At 39.5% G+C, this 24842-nt stretch overlaps 3 protein-coding genes across 3 annotated transcripts in view; 1 reads left to right on the plus strand and 2 right to left on the minus strand.

Moving 5' to 3' along the window:
* Positions 1-155: 155 nt before the first annotated feature.
* kif15 (kinesin family member 15) lies at positions 156-12898 on the minus strand. Its single transcript, XM_042388879.1, has 35 exons — positions 12745-12898; positions 12441-12471; positions 11016-11202; positions 10788-10864; positions 10621-10658; positions 10432-10529; positions 10144-10323; positions 9777-9986; positions 9554-9679; positions 8843-8965; positions 8572-8719; positions 7718-7809; positions 7397-7606; positions 6974-7151; positions 6733-6874; positions 6232-6373; positions 5881-6048; positions 5665-5793; positions 5393-5498; positions 5117-5282; positions 4881-5031; positions 4688-4773; positions 4501-4579; positions 4295-4381; positions 4090-4194; positions 3856-3978; positions 3547-3693; positions 3354-3434; positions 2259-2423; positions 2037-2140; positions 1861-1927; positions 1737-1774; positions 1483-1615; positions 922-1053; positions 156-820 (listed from the first exon to the last, which is right to left on the minus strand). Exons 1-35 carry the CDS (start codon positions 12761-12763, stop codon positions 746-748), a joined length of 4143 nt encoding a protein of 1380 aa, XP_042244813.1. The 5' UTR covers positions 12764-12898; the 3' UTR covers positions 156-745.
* Positions 12899-14169: 1271 nt separating this feature from the next.
* Positions 14170-21946, plus strand: tacc3 (transforming, acidic coiled-coil containing protein 3). The gene is made up of 17 exons (XM_042388331.1): positions 14170-14301; positions 15799-15964; positions 16183-16310; positions 16396-16442; positions 16528-17641; positions 17729-17771; positions 17893-18037; positions 18270-18328; positions 18416-18546; positions 18682-18766; positions 18895-19023; positions 19688-19755; positions 19862-19905; positions 21055-21215; positions 21334-21440; positions 21528-21648; positions 21737-21946. Exons 2-17 carry the CDS (start codon positions 15800-15802, stop codon positions 21800-21802), a joined length of 2613 nt encoding a protein of 870 aa, XP_042244265.1. The 5' UTR covers positions 14170-14301; position 15799; the 3' UTR covers positions 21803-21946.
* Positions 21947-22820: 874 nt separating this feature from the next.
* The window catches only part of LOC121880803 (fibroblast growth factor receptor-like 1), a 29423-nt gene continuing 27401 nt past the window's right edge, over positions 22821-24842 (minus strand). The window contains exon 7 of the mRNA XM_042388332.1: positions 22821-24473. Coding sequence (XP_042244266.1) covers positions 24031-24473 — 443 coding nt within the window. The 3' untranslated portion in view covers positions 22821-24030. The remainder of the gene's footprint in view (positions 24474-24842) is intronic.

The following is a 24842-nucleotide window of genomic DNA, read 5'->3' on the forward strand; positions in this document are numbered from 1 at the left end:
CACCTTTTGATTTACTACCATTAGATGACCTATGACCTGCATAAATGAGAATTATCCACAGGTTATTTTCTGTAATTAGATTGTTTTTTATAGTCCTATTACTTACACTGTTTAGGTAAGGAAACCACAAAATATGAAGAGGTATTACAGCTAACAAGAGGTAGCAAAAGTATTTTTAATTACAGTATTTAAAAAAAAAGAAATGTCCATTATGCTTGGAAAAAGACAATTGTGATACACCTCAGTATGCTGGGGAAAATACAGCGTAATACCGTGGATACAACTCAGATGTTCAGTCAATCACAGCATCAGAAATTAGCACCGAAAATTATGAACATATAAAAAGTCACAGTTTTTACATTAAGATATTCAGCATTGTTTTTACCATGCAGTCTGAAAAAAGTGTGACTAGATATACTACAGTACATCAAAAGCAACCCAACAAGACCTGGAAAGGAAGTTTGTATTTTTAATATGTTAAATCACAGCTGGTTTGTCCCTACTCTTGTAATGACAGGTCTATGGAACAGGTACAGTACGCCTCCCGGAAACACTTATAGACATGTGAGAAATATAAATGCAGATTCCCTCAATGAAAAGACAAAATGTATCAAAATGTATATGTACTGGACACTATTAAAAGGGTTGATCAAGTCAACTCTGTTTGATAAAAGAATTAGAAAAGAATTTAAAAAAATAAAAAGACTTTGGGGAAAAACCGCCTCCATACAAACAGTTTAGAGATTCACAGCATCTCCAGCGCCAGACATCCATTGCTGTCTCGCATTAAGCTGATCTCTGATCGGAGCTTTTCATTTTCCTTTGAAACAAAATAAATGCACAGATTTGATTAATTAAACACAATTTGATCTATTAACAATATTCACCAGGAGAATTATCCTATGCAGAAATGATCGTTACCTCCTGAAGTTTGGTGTTGTCCTTCTTTAGCTTCACCAGATATTCAATCCTCTGTTTGTGGTTCTTATGTCCCACAAGTTTTCCGTTCTCCTCTGACAGCTGAACATTCTGCTTACGGAGAACCTCATTCTCCTGTAAGACAAAAATATATCAGTACAGTTGGCTCACCTGACCTGTTAGCTTGGCAGAAATTTATGAAACAAAAAAAGGTATAAATATAATTGTGTTGTATTCTATTTAATGTCATCTGAAACTTTCTGTGTCATCCCCCTTGGGAACCATCTTCCAGTTTAAAATATCACTGACCAACCTCAACCTGGAACTCATTACTAATCTTTCTCTGATGATGATTGATACCAAAACTCCATGGCAATATTTTGCTTGGGACCAAAGAGCTAGATGAACAAACCAACCTTGCCATCCTTTCACTCTGACATAAGTGGCAGAAAACATTACAATAGTGTGATGGATTATATTTTATTGAATAGAAAAGAGCTACATCACCCCAAAATACTTTTTCCTTTTTTTTAAAGTAAGAGATATACTCATCTACTCTCTGACCTGGAGCAACTTGTCCTCTTCCTGTACCCTCTGCCTCAGCTCTCTCAACTCTATACAGCGGTCCCTCAGCTCAGTGGTCAGCTGCTGAACACAGGTCTGAGAATGGGCCAACGTTGACTCCTGTGCCTGCAGTCTACTCCACAGAAAAAAGAGATTTTATTTATCCTCAAGCATAAATGAATGATAGGAATAACATGCAATAAGCAAAACACTGATTAATTCACTTAAGTACAGCGCTCCATATATGTGCTTACCGTTTTTGAGTGTCAGACAGCTTCTGCGATACTTTGCCCTGTTAATGAACCACAGACAACAAATTATACATAAATCATTCTGTCAAGAGAAAAAAATAAAACCAGTAGAGAAACAAATACAAACCTTCTCTTCTCTCTCCTCTTGCAGCTCTTTGAGTATGGACTGCTTAATACTTTCAATCATCACCTCGCTGAAAATCACAAGATAACACTATTAACTTTACTTATGCCATCAGCCATGGGTGGTCTGGTATCTTGTAGGACAATAGATGGCAGAATGAAAGAATGAATAAACTCAACCTATTTGTTTTTCCATTCTGTGTCGGTTGGTTCTCTTTGGTATAATACTGGTCAAGCAAAGCCTGAATCTCCATTCGAACCATCTCTTTCTCAGTCAGCTGCGTCTGAGGACAGAAAACACACAATACAGAGTTCATTAAGACCCTTGAATTTACACTCTAATAAGTTTTCAGTCTAATAAGGAATTGCTACAAATTCATTAACTTTGGCCAAACACAATACCTTCAGCCGTTGGATCTCCTCATTCTTGGCAGTTCTCTCAGCGTTCAGCTCTGTTAAAAGAATCTCCATGGTCATCATGGAGGAGCGTCGATTCTCCAGCTCCCTCTCCTGGCTCTCTAACACCTCGGTCAGGTTCCTGTTGAAGCTTCCTGGGGTGTGGGGAGTCTTGAAAAGCAGAAAAAACCCAAATATAAATAAATAAATAAATCAAGCACCACATTTTCCATTTGTAAAATCAGTAGGACGGTAGTCAACCAAAGAAAATCTTGTCAACTGAAATCGTACATAATTCTTTGGGGGGGTTGGATGTAACGAGACAGAGTGCACAGTGAACTCTGCAGTCACACATTTCTCCGCGTCGGTTATGCTAACCCATTGTTGCTAACTTTGGAGCTATCTCCCTTCACTTTTCCAGCACTTGGGGAAACAACAGACTTGACTTTTTAGCATTTATAAACTGTTACACTGAAGTCTGTACTATACTGCCAGACTGATGATTTACTAACTTACTAACCTTTTCCTCTGCTCCGTTCGCACCCACCATCACTTTCCTGCCGCTCACTCTTTCCCGCTCGATACGCCGACATGCCGTATTCCTTAAATTACGCTATCAATAGTTTCCCAGGCAACGACATGGAGGTAGACTCACGTACCGGAGCAGCGCTGCACAGACACTCCCAATGGATATTTGGCGTTATTTTTGACATTAAAAAAATATTTTTTTGGCCTGGCGGGAGTTTTTGTTGTTGTAATTATAGGAGAAACACTACTTCAGTAAACGCTCAGTGAACGTTTGGTACAGTTAGACCCAGCAGTCTCCATTCGGTTGGGCGAGTTCAAAGTTGTGAAAACAACGGGGGTGTTTTGAATACCCCCGTTTTCAGGTAATTTGTTAGTCTGTCCCTCCAGCCGCAGGAACTAATGGATTAATCCTGGAAAGCTATTGATGTAGCACTTTTCTCCTTATGAAAGTAACACGGCAATTATTCGACCAATGAGAATTTGGTCGGACGAGAGCATATCGACCAACTTATCGACCAGGAGACTACAGCCCTAAAAATCAGATTTAAAAAAATAAATAAACCATGGTCTTACCCGAGGTAATGATTTCGGTGTTGACTCTACAGGTTTTCCATTTCTGATCGTTTTTTCAACAGCTTCCCGTTGTTGTTGAATCTGGTACAAATGGAGAATTTTAGTTAGTCAGTCATTTTATTAGATGTTATCCTTGAACTTTTAACTAATTATTTTGAGTCCTTGCTGTTTGATAAGATGATAAAAGAATTACCTTCTGCTGTAGATTCTGTATCATGACCTCTTTCTGGGTTGTTTGCTCCTGAGATGCTTGGAGGAGGCGGTTTTGCTCATCTAAGACCTTTGTGAGTCTTTCAACTTCCTCTGTGGCATAAGTCACCTCCTCCTGCAACACCTCAACCTGACAGACACACACATAACTACGGAGTCAGAATATTATTCACCTCCAGTAAGTCTACCAAGAAAAATGACAAGATACACCTGAGGGACATCAAATGTATACTGTATGTCACAGAAACTAAATTTATGTATCAGTTGTGGTGTTTAATAGAATCAATCTTACCTCTATTTTGTTAGATGCCACATTCCTGTCTAACTTTTCTTTAAAGTCACAGATTTCTGTTTGCATCTTGGAGTTTTGCTCCCTGATATCCTCCCGTTCGAGGCAGGCAGCATTGTACTTGGCCTGGAAGAGGTGTGATGTCATTATAAAAATGTAGTGACCAATTCAAATATTATGCATATCTATAGCATGAAGTTACAAGTGAATGGTGAAATAGGAGGAAGAGTAAAGTACTGTGATGTCTTTGATATCTCCAGACAGGTGGGTAATGGTCTGATCCTTCTGACTCAGTTCACTGCGGAGGTCTCTGGTTTGGTTAATCAGATCTAGAACAACATCCTGTCAAACAAAACAAGAGATGTTCAGAAGGTTAGTGGACATACTGTAATTACAGTTTATCAGAGGAAATGATCAGACAGGATTATTCTCTTAGGCTTACTTTGTCCTGTTCAGTCTTCTGCTCCAAGCCTTTTATGATTTCATTGGCAGAGGTGAGATTTTGCTCAAGACTGACAAGTTTGGACACCTTTGAATATAAAAAAAAAATAAAAAAAATGAAACAACCAGGTTTAGACACTGAGCTGCAATTACCATTATGATAAATATTTTCAACTTGCAAACATGCATATTGTTCTCAGGACTGACCTGTTGTTGATTTTGTGCCGTCAGGTCTGAGACTTGTTTTCTAAGCTGTGTATTCTGCTCCACGGTTTCAATGAGTTCTCTGAAGGCATACAAGGTCATTCATGTTATTTTAGGAATTTTATAAATAAAGAAAAAATGTTATATTTAACCAAAAACTATAGACAGGTTTAGCCTGTGATGTACTCACTTTGATGTGCTTTCTTTGTTTTCTTTTAACTGGGTGATCAGGGTGCCTGTTTGCTCTTGTTCAATTTGCAAAGAACTACTTAATTCCTACAACAAAAGAAAAAAAAAACAAGAATAGAAAATATAGACAGTTAAGACATTCCATCTTATATTTTGGGAAGAAGGCCTGTAGTTGAGTTAATAAATTCACTAACCGTAATCTTTGCCTTCAGTTCATCAATCTCCTGCTGTCTGTCCTGCAGCTGCTGTCCTGCCTGATCAGCTTCAAACTTGGCCTCTGCTTGCAGCTGGTCAAAAGAATCCTGCAGTGTCCGATGCTGCTCCAGAAGCTGCTCCCACTCCAGCCTGAAAAGAGGACACGGTAGTTGTGGGCACCTAAATACATCCGATCAAAAAGACTCACAATGCAGCAGTATAGACTGGTGCTTACTGGACTTTGTCAAGTTGGAGCTGTGTGCTGATCAGACTGCTGGAGAGCTGGCCCATCTCTCTCTGCTGCTCGCTCTGGCCGTCTTTCAGCTCATTCTTCACAGTGGCCAGCTCCTTATCGGACGACTGCAGCACCAGGCGTAGATCACGAATCTCACTTCTCAAAACTGAAAGGAGAGTTGACACCTTGATACACTTGTCCCCAGTTCACAGACAGCAGCACAAGTCCATGCAGACAAGCAGGTGAAAATCTTTACAACAAAAGGAGAAACAGCACCTTCTGCAGCTTGCTGTTCAGACTGAAGGCTTTGTTCCAGGTTGCTGATAGTTTCTTGCAGGTTGAGCTGATCTTTGTTCCTGTTAGCTCGCTCAGTAGAAAGTTGCTGCATCAGGTAAAGGTCAACATGTTACTCTAGTCTCTAAATTCCCAAAGATCAAATGAAAATAATTTCTTACATCTCATTAAATTTGAATGAAGATGAAACTCTAAATGATCCACAGAGCAAAATTGTAAGCACCACTGTACATAAATGTGAGGAAATATCCCACCTCATCCTTGCGGTCAGACTCTTGTGACATCACAGCGATCTGCTCCTCAAGTTTTGCAATTTGCTGCAACAGCTTGCTGTTCTTTATCTCCTCCTCACCCAACTGTGTCTGGACACGACTCGCTTGCTCCTGAGGAGAAAGTATGAAACACTGTGTGGTAATGACTTCATATGCATTTAAGTACACACAGTTGAGGGTTAATCCACTCTGCTGTACCTGTACTTGACGCAGTTCTTCAGTCAAGGCCATTTCAGTCATGTCTGAAGGAGGCTCCTCGGCCCAAATGTCATCTGGATTATTGTTCATGCCATTCAAGTGGTCTGGGCTGGAGAGAGACACAAGACGGGACCGCAAGTTGTACGCTTTGGTGGGCGTGGAGAGAATCTGATATGACAGATATTTGAAGGATGAAAGATAGTTATTATTCATATCATGAGACCAACAGTGGCAGCACACAAACAAAAAAACAGGAACAAAGCAAAACACTTTCATCTTTGGACAAATGACAAAAATGCAACAAATTCTGACAAGAATCTGCAAGAAAACAAAAGCATATCATCTCCTCACCTTTATAGTTTCAACATGAATTCTGTTCAGCTCAGAGACTTCTTGTTTTTTGTAAGTGTTCGTGGCCTCCAGAATGTTTTCCAAATGCCTGTTGGACTTGTCGAGGTATCTTTTCTCAGACTCCAACTGAGACATCTGTTTACTGGAAAACAAAGCACCATCCTAAAATCACATTAAGCTCTACAGAACTTATATTAAAGGCCTATTGAATGAGAAATGGCATCTTTCATCAAGCTCACAAAACAAATCCATATAATAATGAAAGAAAATATGATATTCTAGTGGTCAAAGTAAAAAAACAGATCCTTCCTGCAGCTGCAAAACAGCATGTAATAATATTTTAATGAACAAATAACACCATCGAATATATGCAACAAATTGAGATTCCCTCCATACATCTCCATATATTTCTAGCTTTTGAAGGTGCTTGTTCCTAAACATAATAATCCCCATGTGAATTTTGTTTTAGATACACTTTTCTTCATCAAATGTTGTGCTTACTTGGTGACTTCTTTGTACTCCTCAAAGGCCTGAAGGGCTGCTGTGAGGTTGGACTGTTTCTGAAGCAGCTGAGCCTTCAGCTTCTCATGTGCAGTGGCCGAGACGGTGTCTGCAGCCACAGGTGTCGAAGAGACTGCTGGAGCTGTAGAGCAAAATTAGATTATTCACATATACTGTATGTAGATGGCATGATTTCTTTCACTGTCTCAACCTTTTCTGATGCTGCTGCTAATTATCTTACTCTCTGTGAGCTTTTCTGTCTCCATAGCCCTCTGGAAGGCCTCTTCCAGCTCAGCAGCAACTTGGGCTGCAGCCTCTTGAGCATTCACCACCGATTCAAGGGAGCGAAGCTGATGGTTTTCCTCCCTGAGGCTGAAGTTCTCCGCTGCATATCGAGTCATCTTTGGGTGATGTTCAACCTTAAAGGGGCACAAGTGCGTACACAAGAAATGACAATGAATAGATTCAATTGTACATCCTGGAGTTAAGGAGAACTGATGTTGGATGTTAGAGGAAAGAAATGTTATTAGAGCAACTTTAGAAGGCAAAGAAGGGTGTTTTGGCATCTGAACTATAGGTCCTCCAGTGTATCTACACATTATACAGATATATACAGACATCAGCAGTCAGTTAAGCAGTGTGCAAGGGTCATTAGATTTTGTACCTGATCTTTTAAAATCTTAATCTCTTCCTTCAGCTGGTCGATGTAAGCCTGCGACTCCTTGTCTGACAGTAAGTCATGTCCTGCCTTCATCTTTTTCTCAAGGCGAGAGATGTGGTCCTCTCGAAACCTGACAATCATGCGGCTGGAATGGATGAATTTGTCTTTCTGGGTCCAGGCCTCCTCCAGCTGAGCCACTTTCTTGAGCAGCACCTGAGTGTAGAGTCAAACATTGCTGTGAACATCCCTGCACCAACATTATTTCCTAACAACAACAAAGTGCCCAAAAATCAATGACAGTGTACAAAAAAACATTTTCCATACCCTCTTCTCCTCTTCTCGGTTCCGCCACAGACGAACAGCAGCCATAAACTTTGCCTTATATGAGACATCATGCTGACTTTCTATGGATGGGCCTGGTGAAAAAAGCCATTTTATTTTTTTACATATCAGTTATGACTCAATTAAATATAATAACCTGGGAGTATGTAAGTAAATCGATTTTACTTGAATTCAGAAAGTATTCAGACCCCTTCACTTTTTTCACATTTTGTTATGTTGCAGAATATTGTTTCTCACAGTCTGAGAGTCCTTTAGATGCTTTTTTTGCAAACTCCAAGCAGCTTTCCTGTGTCTTTCAGCGAGGAGAGGCTTCCATCTGGCCACTCTGCCATGAAGCCCAGATTGGTGGAGTGTTGCACTGACGGTTGTCCTTCTGGAAGTTTCTCCCATCTCCACACAGGATCTCTGGAGCTCAGCCAGAGTGACCATCAGGTTCTTGCCTACCTCTCTTACCAAGGTCCTTCTCCCCTGCAGCCAGCTCTAGGAGGAGTCCTGGTTGTTCCAAACATCTTCCATTTAAGAATTACGGAGGCAGCATAAATGTTTTTATAGCCTTCCCCAGATCTGTGCCGACACAATCCTGTCTTTGAGCTCTGCAGGCAGTTCCATTGACCCCAGGGCTTGGTTTTTGCTCTGATGTGAATTGTCAGCTGTGAGACCTTATATAAACAAGTGTGTGTCTTACCAAATAATGTCCAATTAATTGAATTTACCACAGGGAAAAAAATTAATTTAAACGATTTTAGCATAAGGCTGGAACATAACAACATGTGGAAAAAGTGAAGGGATCTGAATATTTTCTGAATGCACTGTATATTTCATCCCAGTGTTATTACCCATGTGGAGTTCTGGTCCTCCTGGTGCTACATCTCTCCCATAGTCAATCGCCTGAGAGGCAAGAGCCTGTGCAAGCTGCTCCTTCAGCTTCTTAACTTCAGCCTGTAACTGCCTCACATTTCCCTGGGTGTCTTCATTGATAATGGCCTGTAAAAATAGAATAATTGCACAGGGGTGAGATAATAAGGTGCTTTAATGTTGAAATCACCAGAACTTGGATAAGTCTAATTGGTTTTAATACATAATAGAGCTGTGTTTGAGGACTGATACCTTATTCTTGATCAGCTTTGCTCTCTGGGCAAACTGCAGAGTAGACAATGTTTCTCCAAAACATTTTGATCCAGGGTGTACATTAGCTATGATGTAAGTCTTTGCATTTCCTCCAAGAGAGTCCTGAAATAATGAGACAATTGTTACAGTGCCTATATTTATAAGCGAACAAACCTGAAATATTTTAAACGTAAGCACTATGAAATGCAGTCACATGACAAAAAAGTTTGTCATTTTATTTTTTGCATATTTCACTGCATTACCCAAGTTATAAAGTGTAATCACGTCTTTGAATATATATATAAATATGAGTATATACAATGAAGTGTTATATTCTGAAGTCTACAATATTAAAGTGATAAAGAATGTGAATCTGATTGATGACAAAATGAATACCTGCTTGTTTTAATTTGAACCAAATCACATCATCACCAATATACAAGTATTCATATTTAGGTTGTGTGTGTATTCCACAATGTTTTTCAATCGAAACATTGACATAAAATGTAACATGAAAACATGTACTTTACATTAGAAACATGTAAAAATGATTCACATGAAAAACACAACACCTCTATACCACTCTACCTGAATATACAATGCCATTATTCCTGGAAAGTAAACAGTTTTCACACCGACATTCACAGCAACATTAAACAATCTCCACTGAAACAGCAACCCAAAAGGCATTCTGCATCTACAGTCACTCACCCTTAACAAGAAGGTGAGTTTTGAATCCCTGTAGCAGATGTGGCGGTTCTTCCCATTGGACACATCCACCAATGCCATGATCACCTGACCGAGGCACATGAGGGAGCGATTGATACTGCTGGCCTCCTGAAAGAGGAGCAACGCAGACAAGCGGCTGTAAGCAAAAACAATATACCAGATGTAGTACCTCATTATGAGCCTACATTCAGACATGAATCGTCACCTTGAGTCTGGAACCTTCTGTGTGTGTGTCTTTCTGCCTCTCAGACCCTGCCAGATCCACCAGGTTCAGCTGAGACATTCGGATGTTCACCACTTCATTGATGGACTCCTTAGACTCCAAAGTCATGGTGAACACAGCATGAGATCTTGAAGACTCACGATTCATGGAGGTGGAGGCCACTCGACGATTACGCCAGCCCATAGACAGGACCTAAGTGGTATCAAACATAATGGCACATACAATTGGACGTTGCTCAATTACAACACACTTTGTATTGCACAAGATAATTTTAGACAATATGACAATGTAGTTCGATTCAATGTGCATAGGGATCAAGTATTTCATCACAACAGGGAGAAAATCCTACCTGGTAGGCTTCAGCAGCTGAGTTGACAAACTTCTCCACAGCTCCCTCAACAAACAGACCCTTCTTTATGTTCTCCCTGAGAAAAAGGCTAGCTGAGGCTGTGTCCAGGAGGTCATAAATTTGTTCATTGTATATCTCAATAAATGAACATTTGCAAAGGAAACTCTTGGACTGGGAAGACTTTTGAGAGAAAGACAAAAAAAAAAAACAAAGCAACTACCTCATTAATTAACAAATATTAAATATTGGTTTACAACACTTTCATGGTGATGAAACGTTACCGCTCACCCTTTCCACTTCTCTGTTGATGAGGAAAAACAGGTACTCAAAACTTCGAGGAATAACCCCCCGCAGTTCATCTGTAAAGTTATCCAACTCAGATGGTCCTAGCAAGAAAAATAAAAAGCACCACTGCAATTATTCCATCCTTTTACAGAATGTGTAGTACACAGCGTAACTTATATATTGAATTCTCACCAAGCATGGTAAATGTTTTCCCTGAGCCTGTTTGTCCACTGCAGAAACAAAAGAGGAAACAGTTAAGGAACTGAATGTTTGCTGCAAATGAAGCACAATGCAGGGTAGTTATGCCATAAAACATTTTTGATTTCATACTTCGTATAAGCAATATTAAGACCACTTACTAGGCAAAAATAGTACCATTGTATCCATTCATGCATGACTCAACAATATTCTTGGCCACACTGGAGAACACAGAGTCCTGTTGGAAAATGACAGATAAATATCACATAACTATCAGTCATACCAGCTACATCCCACACTGACAAATCAGGTTACCCTCCCAGGCTAATTCTACCATTACTATGCCAGTGGTACAATATGTAGATCATACAATGACTGTGTTCCTCAACCTGAGAGGTGTCCATGTCAGCGACATGATCATAGGTGAAGGTTCGTGGCTCTGGTTTTGAGAGCAGACGAATGGTGTTCGGTGAGGTGACTGTGAGACACAGACTATGATCTCCATCTGTGGTCAGCCCGGTGCCCTGGGTCAGAGGACGCACTCGCACAAAGACTTTGATAGAATCGCTGTCACCACTGTAGGACCAGAAAATAACATCAACACTTGTAAAACATAAAGATTAAGCTGCTGGTGGTGAGAGTTTAATATTGCCAAGAAAAGAAAGATCTGTTACTATAGCTGTCCTCTAAGTTTGAATGATATAAAAATGTTTGTATTTATGTAGCCATTTTAATTGCATAATCTCCTCGGCCAAAACAACATTTAATTTCATTATTTATTTGTTCCACTCATGGTAATGCACAGCTCCAAAAAAAAAAAAAAAAAGCGATTCATGAACAAAACACAACTCAATTTCCTTGCACACATTCCACGACCGAAAAGGAGCAGGGAGAAGAAAACCTTATTTTGTCTGCCCCTTACTCAAAACAGAAATAAACAATAGAAATAGATGGTCTGTCAATTATAGTTACTTAACAATCATTACTTACAGTAACATGAGAAAAAAAAAAATCAAGTCATACACAATAATTCACCATCAACTAAGAAAAGCCATTACCTGTCAACTTCATACAGTCTAATTATTCTTTATTTATACATTTGCTTGAACTGAGGAATATTTTTTATGACCCTTTAAATCATTCTGTAGAGAACTCCACAGCTTGATGCCACATACTGAAATACACATACGCTTAAAGTTAAATTTCCCTCTATGGCCCTCGTCCTCTGAACTAAAAACAAACAACTTCCGTAAATTTTCAGGCAATGCTCTGCTTTTTGCCCCTGTACATAACTAATAATGTCGGTAAGTCAACAAAATCTTTAAGTTTCATTAGTCCTGATTTAATAAACTGTTTGTTCTCTTGAATCCACTTTATGAATAATTCTTACTGCTTTTCTGTAATATAAATAATAGCTTTTATGTTGCTCATGTACGTGTTGCCCCACACAATGACTAAAATATGGCCAAAAAAAAGAGAACAGTACAGATTTCGCATTGCCTTATAATCTAGCTCATACTTTGCTTTGTTCAAAAAAGAAATATTCTTGGACACCTTTGTTTTTACATATGCTCTCTCTCTCTCTCTCTCTCTCTCCCTATATATATATATATATATATATATATATATATATATATATATATATATAATGCTATATATGATTTCCATGTAAGTTTAGAAAGAAAAAGGTAACCACATGCAGATAATATACATATCACAATACTTAGGATAAGGTCCTGGATCAGAGATTAAGGGAAATCAAGACTGACAGCGTCGCATATGTTTGTGTTTGTGGTGATAAAAGTACAAGTTACCTGGCAGCAAGTTGGGTTGAATCGCCAGATCCTGTCAACAAAATTACAAGATTGTTAATGTTTGTTCAGTTGATAGTTTGACTTCTTACACTGTGTTTAACAGTTAACTTATACACTACAACCGTTTATTAGCCAGCTTAAGTCAGTGTAAGCGTGACGTTAGCGATATAGAAGCGTTAAAGAGTGATAGCTAGCGTTAAGTCTAGTTAGCTAATTACAACAAGCTTGCTAAGATTACCAAAAACAGCCGTAACGTTACATGTTGCCGTCTACAAGTTAGATGACCGTATATTCGGTGCGTTACCTTTTCCGTTGGAATTCATTGTTGACAAAGAAATATTCGCCGTTATGTAGTTAAATTAACTTTCTTCATAGCATGTCGATCAAGAAGAGGGACGACACTGTTTACATCCTTCGAAATTGGCGGGCAGGTCTGCCCCTACTTCTTCTTCTTTGCTCTTTATGGCCAAAGTGAAAGGCGCCTTCCGCCCGCTGCTGCCACCTACTGGAGCAGGGTGGCGTGGCTTTATATTTCACATTCAATTATGTTGTTTGTCCCATATTTCTATTTCTGACACCCCTCTACTTTCCTCTAAACTTTACTAGCCTGTGCATTAGAATTTTGAGTGTAATTTCAAATAATTCACGCATCACATGAAAAGACAAAGAAGCTTGAGCCAATGTAAGAGCAATAAAGTCGGTATATGCTGTTAGTAAATGGCAAAAAAGGCTGTCAAACAGTGAAATAGTTGATTGTAGGGGTTTATTTATATGCATTTAACAGCGTATCACTAATTTGTAAAGCTAAAATTTTAAAACTAAGTGGGGTTAATCAAGGACAAAATTGATGGCCAAAATTAGAGGTATTTCAGGTTTCAACAGCTGCCCAAAAAGTTTGTTTGATGTTTGTTGCACACAAGACTGGCTAGACAGTGCCTGACTTATAAACCATAAAGTCACTTTAATAAAAGCATACAAAGAAAAAAATACTATTGTAACGAGTATTATGAGAAAAAAGATACAAACTCAAAACAGATGCTGTAATAAACTTCCTGTTTTTGTCTCTTTGAAGGTTTGAAGCAATAAATTTAAATGTGTTTTGGTTTTCAAACTGAGATCAGTGTCAGCATATATCCATGGTGACCATTCTTTGGTGTAAACAAAGCATAAAAACAGCGAGAGAAATCTCCCCAACACACGCACCACTTCGCTTTCTTTCTTTCCTTCTTTCTTTCTTTCCTTCTTTCTTTCTGGCAGACTTACAACACTACAGTGTCCCTACTTTCGATTTCGTCTGTGTATTTAATATGGATATCAGTTTCTTATCTTTGAATTTATAAATGTTTAGTATATTTTGAATGTGAACATGGAACGCATCCCCAATTTTTCGCGCATAAGCGGAGTGAAATTGTCTGATTGTCATTCAGAAATCTGCCATAAATGCGGTACGTTGTGTGGCTTATGCCCTTGATGCCATTTAAATGCCATTATTGTAGTACACAAATTTAGCCAACAGATTTTGGATTTACACACTAAAGCCACTGAGGTTTTTGTTTAGCTGCTGCTGTTGTCAAAGCAGTATCTTGTCATCCGTACTATCTTTGACGCTGCTCTTCTGAGCGCATTCGTCGGTTGGCTCATATCCGCTCTTAAACATGATTGGCTACTTAACCAGGAAGCGCGTGTGCTTTGAATGTTTCTGGCGATTTTATTGGTGAGTTTCAAGACTTTTAAATTCCTAACGGTTATCACCAACAGAAGGCGAGGGTGTTTCAAATGCACATTAACTTACTCGACCTCCCTGAAGTTGCATGCTTTTACTGAAGACTTGAAATCTGCCAGTTTCATCTGTTATTTTGAGGTAGGTGGTGAATAAAGAGTTTTAAATAATACTTGTGTTTGTTCACTTTCGCCACGTAACGATTGTTTTCGTCATCTGTTCGCAAAACGTGTTTTGTTTTCTCCGCTAACGTTAACGTTTGGTTACTTTCTGGATAGGTTTGCTAAGCTAACATAATTGTTTAATTACTGTTTTAACGCTAATGTTCGTTGTCTCAAAAGTTTTTAGTCTAACTTACGTGTCAAAATTGGTTGTGGCATCTGTGACAAATGCCTAAGTTGGTTAAGTTAAGTTAACGTTAACGTTAAGTTATTCCAACTTAACGTTAAGTTCAAGAGAAGGGTTAGCGTCTATTTCTCACCCAGCTGGCAAGGTTAAAGCATTGTTTAATTGTCCAGATATCATTTGATGATGTATTATTTGATGTTTAACTCTATCGTTAGCTAACCCAGGTATCAGCGAAACGTTGGCACAATTCGTCTCGTGACATCAAGACAACGGAAAATGTTATTCACAAACTGCATCTGCGCACAAGCTGTGAGGGGATGTTTTGGGATTCATCAGTCTGTTCTTGTGTTTTGTTACTGGCCGACATTACTAGCAAATTTAGACCTGAACTTGAGAACTGGTATTAGGACAATAATTCAAAAGTTTGTCATTACCGACAGAATTGCTACTCCAAATGAAATTCATCGTTGAATTGTATTTATAACCTTCAAAATAATCTAAAGCCTCCAAAATCTTTAAGTAAACTTTGGCCAAATTAATAGGAAGAGAGTTGGAAATCACACCAGACATTCCCAGTCCAAGTGATTCACTGCCTTAAGGGCATGTCAGTAACAATGCTGTGACTGTCTTATTCAGAGTTGATAGATCAGGTGGCCTCAATCCTCAACCACTGCATTTTGATTTGATATTTGAACACTTGGTCTTTAGCCAGAGTAAGTAGCCTACTTCTAGACACACATTGTTACTGTTTCTGGCTGCAGCTTCTCTGTAGTTTTTAAACATCAAGTAGCCATGGTTCACTTTTTGAAAAGGAGTCACTTCTCTCTGCTTTTAGCCCTTTGACCACAAGAGCCTTCCTTATAGAGAAGTGCCAGTGAAAATTATAGGCAACGCAGAATAAATCATTTTGACCTGACGAAGATTGGAGTTGGATCAAAATCCTGATTTAACATTTTGTGGCTTGGAGTAGAAGTGTGCAGGCATAAGTTTTTTTTTTTCATTGATGCTGCTTTCTAATAGCATGGCACTTACTGTACATGATGTGCATATAATTACTCTCCTTCAAAAGGCAACTAAGATTAACCAACACAAGTACATGGTACGGTCACATGCATCTCGATTCTGGTGTTAACTCTATGTATCATCTTTCTCTGTGCACACATCAGTAAAACCCACAACCAAGAAGTGTCTTATCAGCTGGGTGCAGCTTTTACGATGACACCACCCTCTGAGGGTAGCCGGGTCGTCCCAGCTCTGTAAGTTACAGTATGTCTCTCTGTGTTTGTACAGGATGAGCTCTGTTGATGTGAATGATGAGAACCGTGGGGTCTGCCCTGGAGGAAAGCACAACACCTCAATTAACGATATTTTTGCCCTGGATCAGCCAACTGGAAGGCCCTCCATCCTGCGTCAGACAGAGAACTTGCCCAGCAAGACTGTGCCAAAAGGGGCGAAGGTACAGAATCAGTTTGTTTAGTTTTCTTTGGTCTTCTGTAGTTCTGCTTAACTTTAATCTGATTTATAGTCAGTCAAAATAACTGAGAAACCCTGTGTGGGTTGACAGAGATACAGAAAGGATACTTTCAGACATTCTAATAGTTCTTTCTTTCATATTAATTTTGTATTCAGTTAACATTTCCTATACTGACCAATTATTTGTGTGTGTGTGTGTAGGTTTGTTTTCAGACTCCAAGAAGAGACCCCGTGACTAAAAGAATCCTGTCTCCCTCAAAGTCTTTCAAGATGACAAGTATGGACGAATGTACAAAAGCAATGGAGTGCTTAAATTTGGATAAAACAAAGTAAGCAATGTTACTCATATAACAACATCCCTGTGATCAATTTACATTTCAATTTAGGTGACCAAGTCTGTTTTTGTTTTTGTAGCACTTTGCCACAAGATACCCTTGAGAAATCTGATGGGCCCAAACAAGGTAATTCATCCAACATAACAAGTTAGTTCCCTTGAATTTTTCTGCAGTCAGAAAAATTAATCTTTTTTCTTTTTTTTCCTTACAGAACTGTCATCCTATCCTGATGACGAAATGCCAATACAAAGCAAAGGCTACCAGTTGGATTTTGACAACCTTGACGCTATTAATCCATTTCAGGGATCTAATAAGATGGTTCTCTCTCCACCAAGGTCTGCTGTTGAAAACCCTACCACAGATCAAAATGAGTCTCAAAATGGAAAACAAGAGAATATCTTGGAAGAGCCCACCAAAGTAGAATCAGCACTCGATGAGACACTTCCCTTCACCCCCTCCGTGGAAAACTCACTGGCTGACATCTCTGCCGACATCAGCTCCACAGAGAGCAGTGTGGTCACAGTGGTGAAGGTGCCCGCAGTCGAGGAACTGGATTCATGCACTGCCACACCTGATGAGAAACAACCAGCTAAAATGTCCTCAAGTGTTGATCAAGACAAAGCTTCAGGCAGTTTTGTGGAAGAAACTCCACTGCCACCTAAAAGTTCCTATAACTTTGATTTTGACAACATTGATGCAATTAATCCTTTCCAAACCGGTGGGTCTAAAATCCAGAATTCCCCTGTCCTCGGGAGAAAGGTACCGGATGATAACCCACCTACTGAGAAGACGCAGATTAAGGAAAATAAATCTGCAGATATTGTTGACGTACCTCAGGTGGCCCAAGAGACACCTGTTCAGCCTGAGGTGAAACCCAAAGATGCAGTGGCCCTGATTTCCTCTGATGCTAACCCTCCAGCAGCTGAATCCATGCCCCAGCCAGCTGCTTCCCCAAACAAGGAAGGTCCAATCAAACTCGAGTTCAATTTTGATGATGGGAATGAGGTTAAACGGAAACCACCACCTAAGAAATTTGGCAAAAGGCCACCTTCAAAATCCAAAGAGGGAAAGCCAGCATCTGACATCAAAACACAGAAAGAAATTCCAGAGAAGCCTGTTGCTAGCGATGTTGCTAACGTTATGGCTCCCAAAGGGTCTTACTCATTTGACATTGAAAAGTTTGATGACGTAAACGTCAATCCCTTCGGCACAAAGTCAGTCATAAACAACTCTCCGAAATCCAGCAAGAAATCTGGCCCTGTGCCCATGGAAACTGCTACTCTAAAGCAAACGGATACGCCTGTGGAGAAGGAAGCTACATCATGGTATGTTAACGTTTTTTCTGAGCGTACCAAGTACTTGCCAAACCTAATAATGCATCTCACCTCAAATTTGTATGCTTTTCTCTTTAGTGCTGAGGAGAGCATGCCAATTGCTGAATCCAACACTGGAACTGTAAGAGAAGTTATTCAGTTTGATAGAAATCTTAATACATTTTTCCATTTCACTTTCATTTGTGGGTTTTTTGTTTTGTTTTTTTCAACATAAAATATTTTCTGTTATTATGGAATGACAGAATGCTGAACACAAGGCTGCGCCTGACCATGACAAGGGATTTCAACCTGAACCTGTACAACCTGTGCAGAGTCTTCCTGAACCTGAGCAGACGTCTCAGCCTGGTCTGTCAGAATTCAATGAGGAGTTTGTTCCTGGAACTATGTGTAAGTAAATGTTTGCATTAGCTTTAGATTGTCTGGCTTAACAAGGATATCTGAATCTGGAGTTTTTAGAAACACATGGTTTACCCAACTCACTTGTGTGTCTGTGATTTCATAGAAATTACTTTTCTATTGAGGAAATTACTTTTCTATTTGTTCTGTGTTGTCAAATTGTATACTTTGTGAAGCGTCATTAAACGGAAAGCTCATTTTGATGTATGATCTTTATTTCTAGTCATGGCCAATGACTTTGACGGACAAATCGACTACCTTGAACAGTTTGGGTCCTGCAATGTGAGTATTTACTTCATGTACCTTAAATAACTCTTTGATTGTTAATGCATGACCTAAAAGTTTTTAAATTGACTTTTTTGTCACCAGTTCAAGGAGTCAGCACTGAGGAAGCAATCCCTGTACCTTAAATTTGACCCCCTTCTGAGAGAGAGCCCGAAGAAATCCGCAGGCCCAGCTGTTCAGAACCTCGTCGCTCGTCCTGCTTCCCTTCTTTCACAGTATGATGTTTTTCTGTTTTCAGTTACTCTGATCACCATTGTCACTGGATGTTACAGCTGAATTTGTTTTCTGTACAAAAGAAACAATTTGTCTGAATCTAACCACGTTTTTTTTCCCCTCTCTCTCCAATTCAGACCTGAACCTCCAAAGATGGCAGAAAAAGAGAAGACAAAAGGGCCTCAAAATGATTTCAAACTGTTTGATGTTGCTACAGAATCAGTAAGTCATTCTTGAACTGCCACCAATGACTGAATCTTAAACTCAGTGTTTGCTACGTTGGAAAAGCGCCAATGCTTCCTTGTTACATTTCCTAATGTCATGTATTTACGCTGTTAACTTTCATCTAGACTCCTCAAATACTTGAGAGCCTCGTTCCACCTTTCCCCCAGCCAGTAAACACAGAGGACGCCATCATTGAGGTGCTGAAGTACAGTCAGAAAGACATGGATGCAGCCATTGCCAGGGTCCAGGCAGAAGTACGTCCCATTCAATTTTTGTGATTTGACAGTTAACACACGTAGTTTCAGACTGTTTTTTCATTCAAAGTCACTTTTTTCGGATTTGTACAGGCTAAAATAACAACATTAGACCTTGTTGATAGTATAGTTTTAAACCCAGCAGCAATTTAGAGTAAGAACATACTCTGATTTAACTGCAGCACTGTGCATTGTTGACTAAACACGCACCTAATATCAAGTAAACTATTAAACTTATTTAATAGGAGAAAAGAGTCAGTGGCAGCTGAATCTTGTTTCTACAAAATTATTGGCAAAACTAAGAAATTAGTTTATAAAGGTATCAATTGTTTGATTATTATGGCAAAAAACACAGTAGGCACAGTTCCCAATTCAGTAGCGAATGCAATCATCAGGAATGTTGCTAATCTTCCCAAAATTGTTGTCCATTGAGAGTCATTTGTTAAACAACTCAAGGAAGCTGTTGTTGCCTAATGGTTCGTTGTTTTTTTAGATTTTGAAACACGATTAGACAAACCCCCAAGTTTGAAAAACAAAATGTTCCTGTTTTTTTTAAGCAAAAGGTTAAATTGGGAAAGACCCTGACTATTTACTTATAACTTGTTGCTTTTCTGAATGACACTCAATATATGTATCTAATTCAAGTGTGTATTTTCTCAAACAGGCAAAGGTGAAAGAGGATCAGTGGTGTGCAAAGTATAACAAGTTACTTGGCGATGGTCAAGAAATGAGGTGAGCAATGCTTTGATTTAGACTTTCTCAGTTTTATATAATTTATGGCTTTACATAATATGAGTGTTTTCAGACAGCTAACATCTTTTTTGTTTTTACCACACAGGAAAATAATTGCAGAATTTGAGCTTGTTATTGCTAAAATGACAGGTAAGTTAATAAAATATAAACATGTTACACTCTTTAGGATTGTTGATACAATGGTGATTAATTAAAGGGAACCTATTATGCTCATTTCCAGCTCTGTATTTTTATTCTGGGACTCCACTAGAGTAGCTTTGCATTATTCACAGTTCAAAAAACTCTTTATTTATCTTATATCGGCCCTTTATGCAGCCCCTCAGTTCAGCCTCCCAATGGCCAATGAGCCCACTCTGTTCTGATTGGTTAGCTTTCTGGAAGCCTGCAGAGGTGCAGCCATATCAGAGTCATGTTAAGTTACTGCAGATGAAAACCCAACATTCCCAGCTTAACTGCTTCATAATAAAAGCTTTTAAATGACTAAAAAACAAGAGACTTTTATTGTTAGAATTTATAGGAAATAAAATGTGTTCATAAACAAATTAGCAGAGTTTCCTTAGCGGCGCTAAAAACCAGCTGATACAAGATCTGGAGATATATTGGAGCTTTTTGTTCAGCGGGTCAGTTAACTCGACTCGAGTCATGGTTCAGTGCAACAACCCCCAAAACAATGGAAAAACGCCATAATGTTAGTGGAGCAGATGACAGATCCGTCACCAGTTGATGTCGGCTCATCTTGAAAGTAGAAAAAACAACTACATTTGAAACCGAGCGTTCAGAGCAGTCTGAAGCCTGAGCTTTTTACTCACAGGGATTCTGGGTTCCCACAGGTCCTTGAAATCCTTGAAAGTTTGAATTTGAAATAGATATGGGTCATTGAAAGTGCTTGAATTTTTATATTTTGTGCAAGAATATAATATTGTTTTGCTGTGTTAGAGACCACATAGTCTGTGAGCTTCTGTGAAGCCTGCTAGTTCTCATTATAAAAACTGTTGTAACAGTAATTAACCTTGATCAATGTCTCAAACTATGTGTGGGGTCCTTGAATTTGAAGGAATTGGGCCTGAAAAGTCCTTGAATATGATGTTTAAGAGGGTGGGGATTACTTCTATATGCGTTCACCTCATTATTTGAAACTTTGGCCATGTTTGATATAAACATCCAACATTGTACATTATTTTTTTAGATAGATAGATATATGACATGACTGAAAATAAGGCAAAGCATAATAGGTCTCCTTTTTTAAAAATGGTTTCCTAATTTTCTGGCATTGTTCAGATGATCAAGAGAAGGAGAGGGAGGTGGCTCAGACGAAGCTCAAGGAGGCTCTGCTGGAGAAGGAGCAAGTGTCCAGTGACCTGAACACCATGGAGAGATCTTTCTCTGATCTTTTCAAAAGACTGGAGAAGTACAAGGATGTGGTTGAGGGTTACAAAAAGGTCAGAATTGATGGAAACATGAACGCTGTCATAAACCATAAATCCTTGACATGTCTTACATGATTTCAACAAAGCTGCAGAGGTTTGTATGGTTAATTGTGTTGTGTGATTTCCCCAGAATGAAGAGACTCTTAAAGGTTGTGCTCAGGACTACCTGGCAAGGATCAAAAAGGAGGAGCAGCGCTACCAGACCCTCAAAGCCCACGCTGAGGAGAAAATTGGCCAGTAAGTAACACTAGACTCTACTGTGTAAGTTGCATAAAACCTTGAAAGATGTGCATTGACTGACTGTGATTTATTGTTCATCCTCAGTGCGAACGAGGAAATTGCTTCGGTGCGGTCAGGGTACAAGGCCGAGGTATCTGCACTTCAAGCCCAGCTGCGCCGGGAGCAGCTGAAGGTGCAGTCACTGGAGAAGAGCCTGGACCAGAAGGTGAGTGGAAATGTGAACTAGATGGTCTTTTTAAAGTAAGATATCACACATCATCCTCATGTTTTCCTTATTTTATTTATTTTTACAGGAGAAAGAGGCTGAAGAGCTCACCAAACTTTGTGACGAACTCATCACCAAAGTCCAGAAGGGTTGAGCTCAGTTGTAAATACTGTTTTTGATTTTCTTTAATTGTTGGTGTCCAGATTTTTTTGTGTGTAGTATGTTGCGTTTGTCTTTTATAAATGTTCTTATAATACTGTAAAAAGGTTAATAAAGATAATTTACTAGTTGTAGTGAATTTTTGGTATTATTATTATTACACACCAAGCTGAGCCACTGCTGTTTTTTAGTTTCTGCATGATCATCTAGTGTGTGAAACCACTAGAGGGCAGTGTTTACATTCATAGTGTTTACAGTCTTCTTATCTGCGTTTTGGATTTAAAGAATTACTTATGGATATGGAACTAGCATTGCTGTGTGTAGCTCATAAAAAGTTTAATTCTTTGTAAAACATCTACTTCAAACACACAAGCTATTAAATGTATTCTCCCCTCACCTGTCTGGAGCCAGAGCTCATCCTCATCCTGCGATGCTTACAACAAAACAAGAGCTCGCCTGATACAATGCGCCCCTTCTTTCCTGAGCAATCACAGGGTCTTGTCACATCACTCCCAGAGCAGGACAATGCACTTCCTAAATGGTGAAAGGAAATCCTACCTAGATTGGAGTTGAATGAGGTGGTAGTGCGGACCAGGGGGAGGGGAGGGGGCTGATTCACTTAAACGGAGGAAAAGATGCTGGTCATTCGGTGTAGTCTTGCAGGGGCCATCACTCATCTAAAAAGGACTGTGAGACTGCTCTTGTGTCTGTACGCTATCTATTCAGTCATTCATCCCACCAACTTCTGCCCCTCTGCTGGCTGCCCTCTGTGTCACCCTCAGCAGACGCTTCGACTCGCTCAAAGGAAGAAAGCTGACCTGTCTGTACCCGGAGCCTCCCAGCAGCTCTCATGTTTGGACAGCTAACTGTCTCTGAAGGCAACTTATTCACAAGCACTTTTACGCCTTAATCAGTGTCCACAGCTTATTCAAATGTGTCCCGTGTGAAAGAGTAAATACATTAATCTGCGTGAAGCATTCCTTTCAGTTCATTTAATCAAACTACCAAACCACCAAACTTTAGATGATTTAGTTTTTGAGCCTTGAACAGAGTACAACATACAAGATTGTCAAATATAACCAATTGCATACAGAAATACCTAAAAATAATGGCTTAAACTAAATGTGATTAAACTGGGTGACAAAATACTCAAAATGTACTATACACGACAACAAAAGTATACTTTAATAACATTACATAGATATGTAAAACGCCTTACTCTGAAAAATAAACTTTTGATACATTTTTTTAAACAAAATAAATTAAATATTCATGACTCAATTTGATTATAAATGACTACAGCTTCATTAACTGTTGTTGGATAAAGGTGGCGGTCTAACAGACCTCTGCTGGTTGGAAAACATTTACTGCATCTCAACGTGCTACTGACTAGTGTTGGGAACCTACTTAAAGAGATAAAACGATGAAGACCAGTTATTCAGTTAACACTGAAACATAATTCTTCCATCCCTTGCAGTCTCAGGCAAGGTTTGCATGCCTTAAAAAAAAAGGCTTTATGAAACTTACCAGTCTATTTTATATCTGTACTAACGGAGAACAAAAGTGAGGGATGGAGAAAGGTAATGTAAAGGATAGTGGTCAGCATTTCAAACATTATGCATCTTTGACAAACAAAAGGACTACCTGAGTAGGAGCATAAAACCAGCCCTTTTGTAAATCTTGAGTACCATTTTCATCTTCATTGCCAGGCAGAGCGTTACAGAGCCCTCTGCGCTCCGACAAGCTGTTTCAGTGGAAGGTAAAAAAAAAATCTCCCCTCCACGTTTCAGCGACGCCTCAAGTAGGAAAATCCAAAAGTGAACTGCTGAGGAAAACCTGAATAGCTGCAATTTTACTCACACGCTGCAGAATTCCTTGTCCTTTTTGTATTAAGTGCACAACAAGGATTAATGGATTTTTTTTTTTTTTTAGTGGTGTGAGAATCTGACAGGTTTAAAAGAAAAAAAAAAAAAAAAAAGCACCAAATGTGGACGTTTGGATGTAGTAACATGTGGTGTGTATCACTGGCCGCTGTTTTTTTTTTTCACATGTTGTGTCTCCCAACAAAGTCCAGCTATGAGAAGAGTCTGACAGTTTTAAAGAGTAATGCCAGGTGAACGTCACTCAGGAGCTGCTGTTCAGTCCGCAGCTCGTTGTCCCTCTGAGATACCGGAGCAGTCAGTCAGTCAGTCAGTCAGTGGGGGATATTTGGCACTAACGGGGCTAACACTGAAAATGAATGTGTTGATGCTGATGTACTTTCCCGTCCACGTGGGAGTGAGTGTGTGTGTGAATGTCAGTGTAGATTTTGGGGTAGATTTTTGGAGGGATGGTAGGTCCTGCTTGGCTGAGGAGGAGCTGCTGCTGCGCCAGGTACTCCTCATAGTTCATGGAGCTCATGCAGTCTTTCTCCGGGCTGGATGAGCTGGACGACGGAGCCATGTAGGCCCTGTCCCGCTCTCGGTACGGCAGCCGGTGGGAGCTCTGCAGTACCTGCGCGGCTGCGGCCGGAGCGCTGGGAGGAGGACAGTGCTTTCTACTCTGGCAGAACCAGAGCAGCACCGTGCCAAAGATGAACACTATTCCAGCAGGGATGCCAATGATGACAGGCCAGGGGAGGGAGCTGGAGGCTGGCGAAAATATGGGCGTGATGGGAGGCTTTGTGTCTGCAAAAAAAGACGGGCCAAAAAAAAAGAAAGATCAAAACAAGTTTCCAACTCTTAAATGCTACCACGTTTCGTTTTATTGCAAAGGTTAAGTACTTTAGGGCTTTTCTGATTAATCAATTTAATTGTTTAGTCAGTTAAAATGTCAAAAAATTGTGGAAAAATGCTTGTTTTGTCTGACGAAGCCCAAAGAAAGCTTTACAGCCAGAAAAGCAGACATTTTTTCCTTGATAACTGACTTAAAACCCCTAAAAACTTGGTTTCAAATGTTAAGTACATCTGACGTTGAATGTTCATGACTAAATAGGCAAATTTGAAAAAAAAAAAAACATCTTTAGTTGTCATTATTATTAAGACTGTAGCTCTTGA

Source organism: Thunnus maccoyii, chromosome 16 (genome assembly GCF_910596095.1).
Source record: "Thunnus maccoyii chromosome 16, fThuMac1.1, whole genome shotgun sequence".
NCBI classification, from domain to species: Eukaryota; Metazoa; Chordata; class Actinopteri; order Scombriformes; family Scombridae; genus Thunnus; species Thunnus maccoyii.

Bases quoted from the DNA above. Each gene is read 5' to 3' on its own strand.
- kif15 (XM_042388879.1), bottom strand. The intron at 6,875-6,973 runs GTAAGATAATTA...TTTGCTCTACAG, and splicing joins GACAGAAAAGCTCACAGAGA to CTCCAGCAGTCTCTTCGACA. The intron at 4,382-4,500 runs GTCAGTCCTGAG...TTATATTCAAAG, and splicing joins CGGCACAAAATCAACAACAG to GTGTCCAAACTTGTCAGTCT.
- tacc3 (XM_042388331.1), top strand. From the start codon at position 15,800: ATGAGCTCTGTTGATGTGAATGATGAGAACCGTGGGGTCTGCCCTGGA. The intron at 15,965-16,182 runs GTACAGAATCAG...GTGTGTGTGTAG, and splicing joins CTGTGCCAAAAGGGGCGAAG to GTTTGTTTTCAGACTCCAAG. The intron at 19,024-19,687 runs GTACGTCCCATT...TTTCTCAAACAG, and splicing joins TTGCCAGGGTCCAGGCAGAA to GCAAAGGTGAAAGAGGATCA.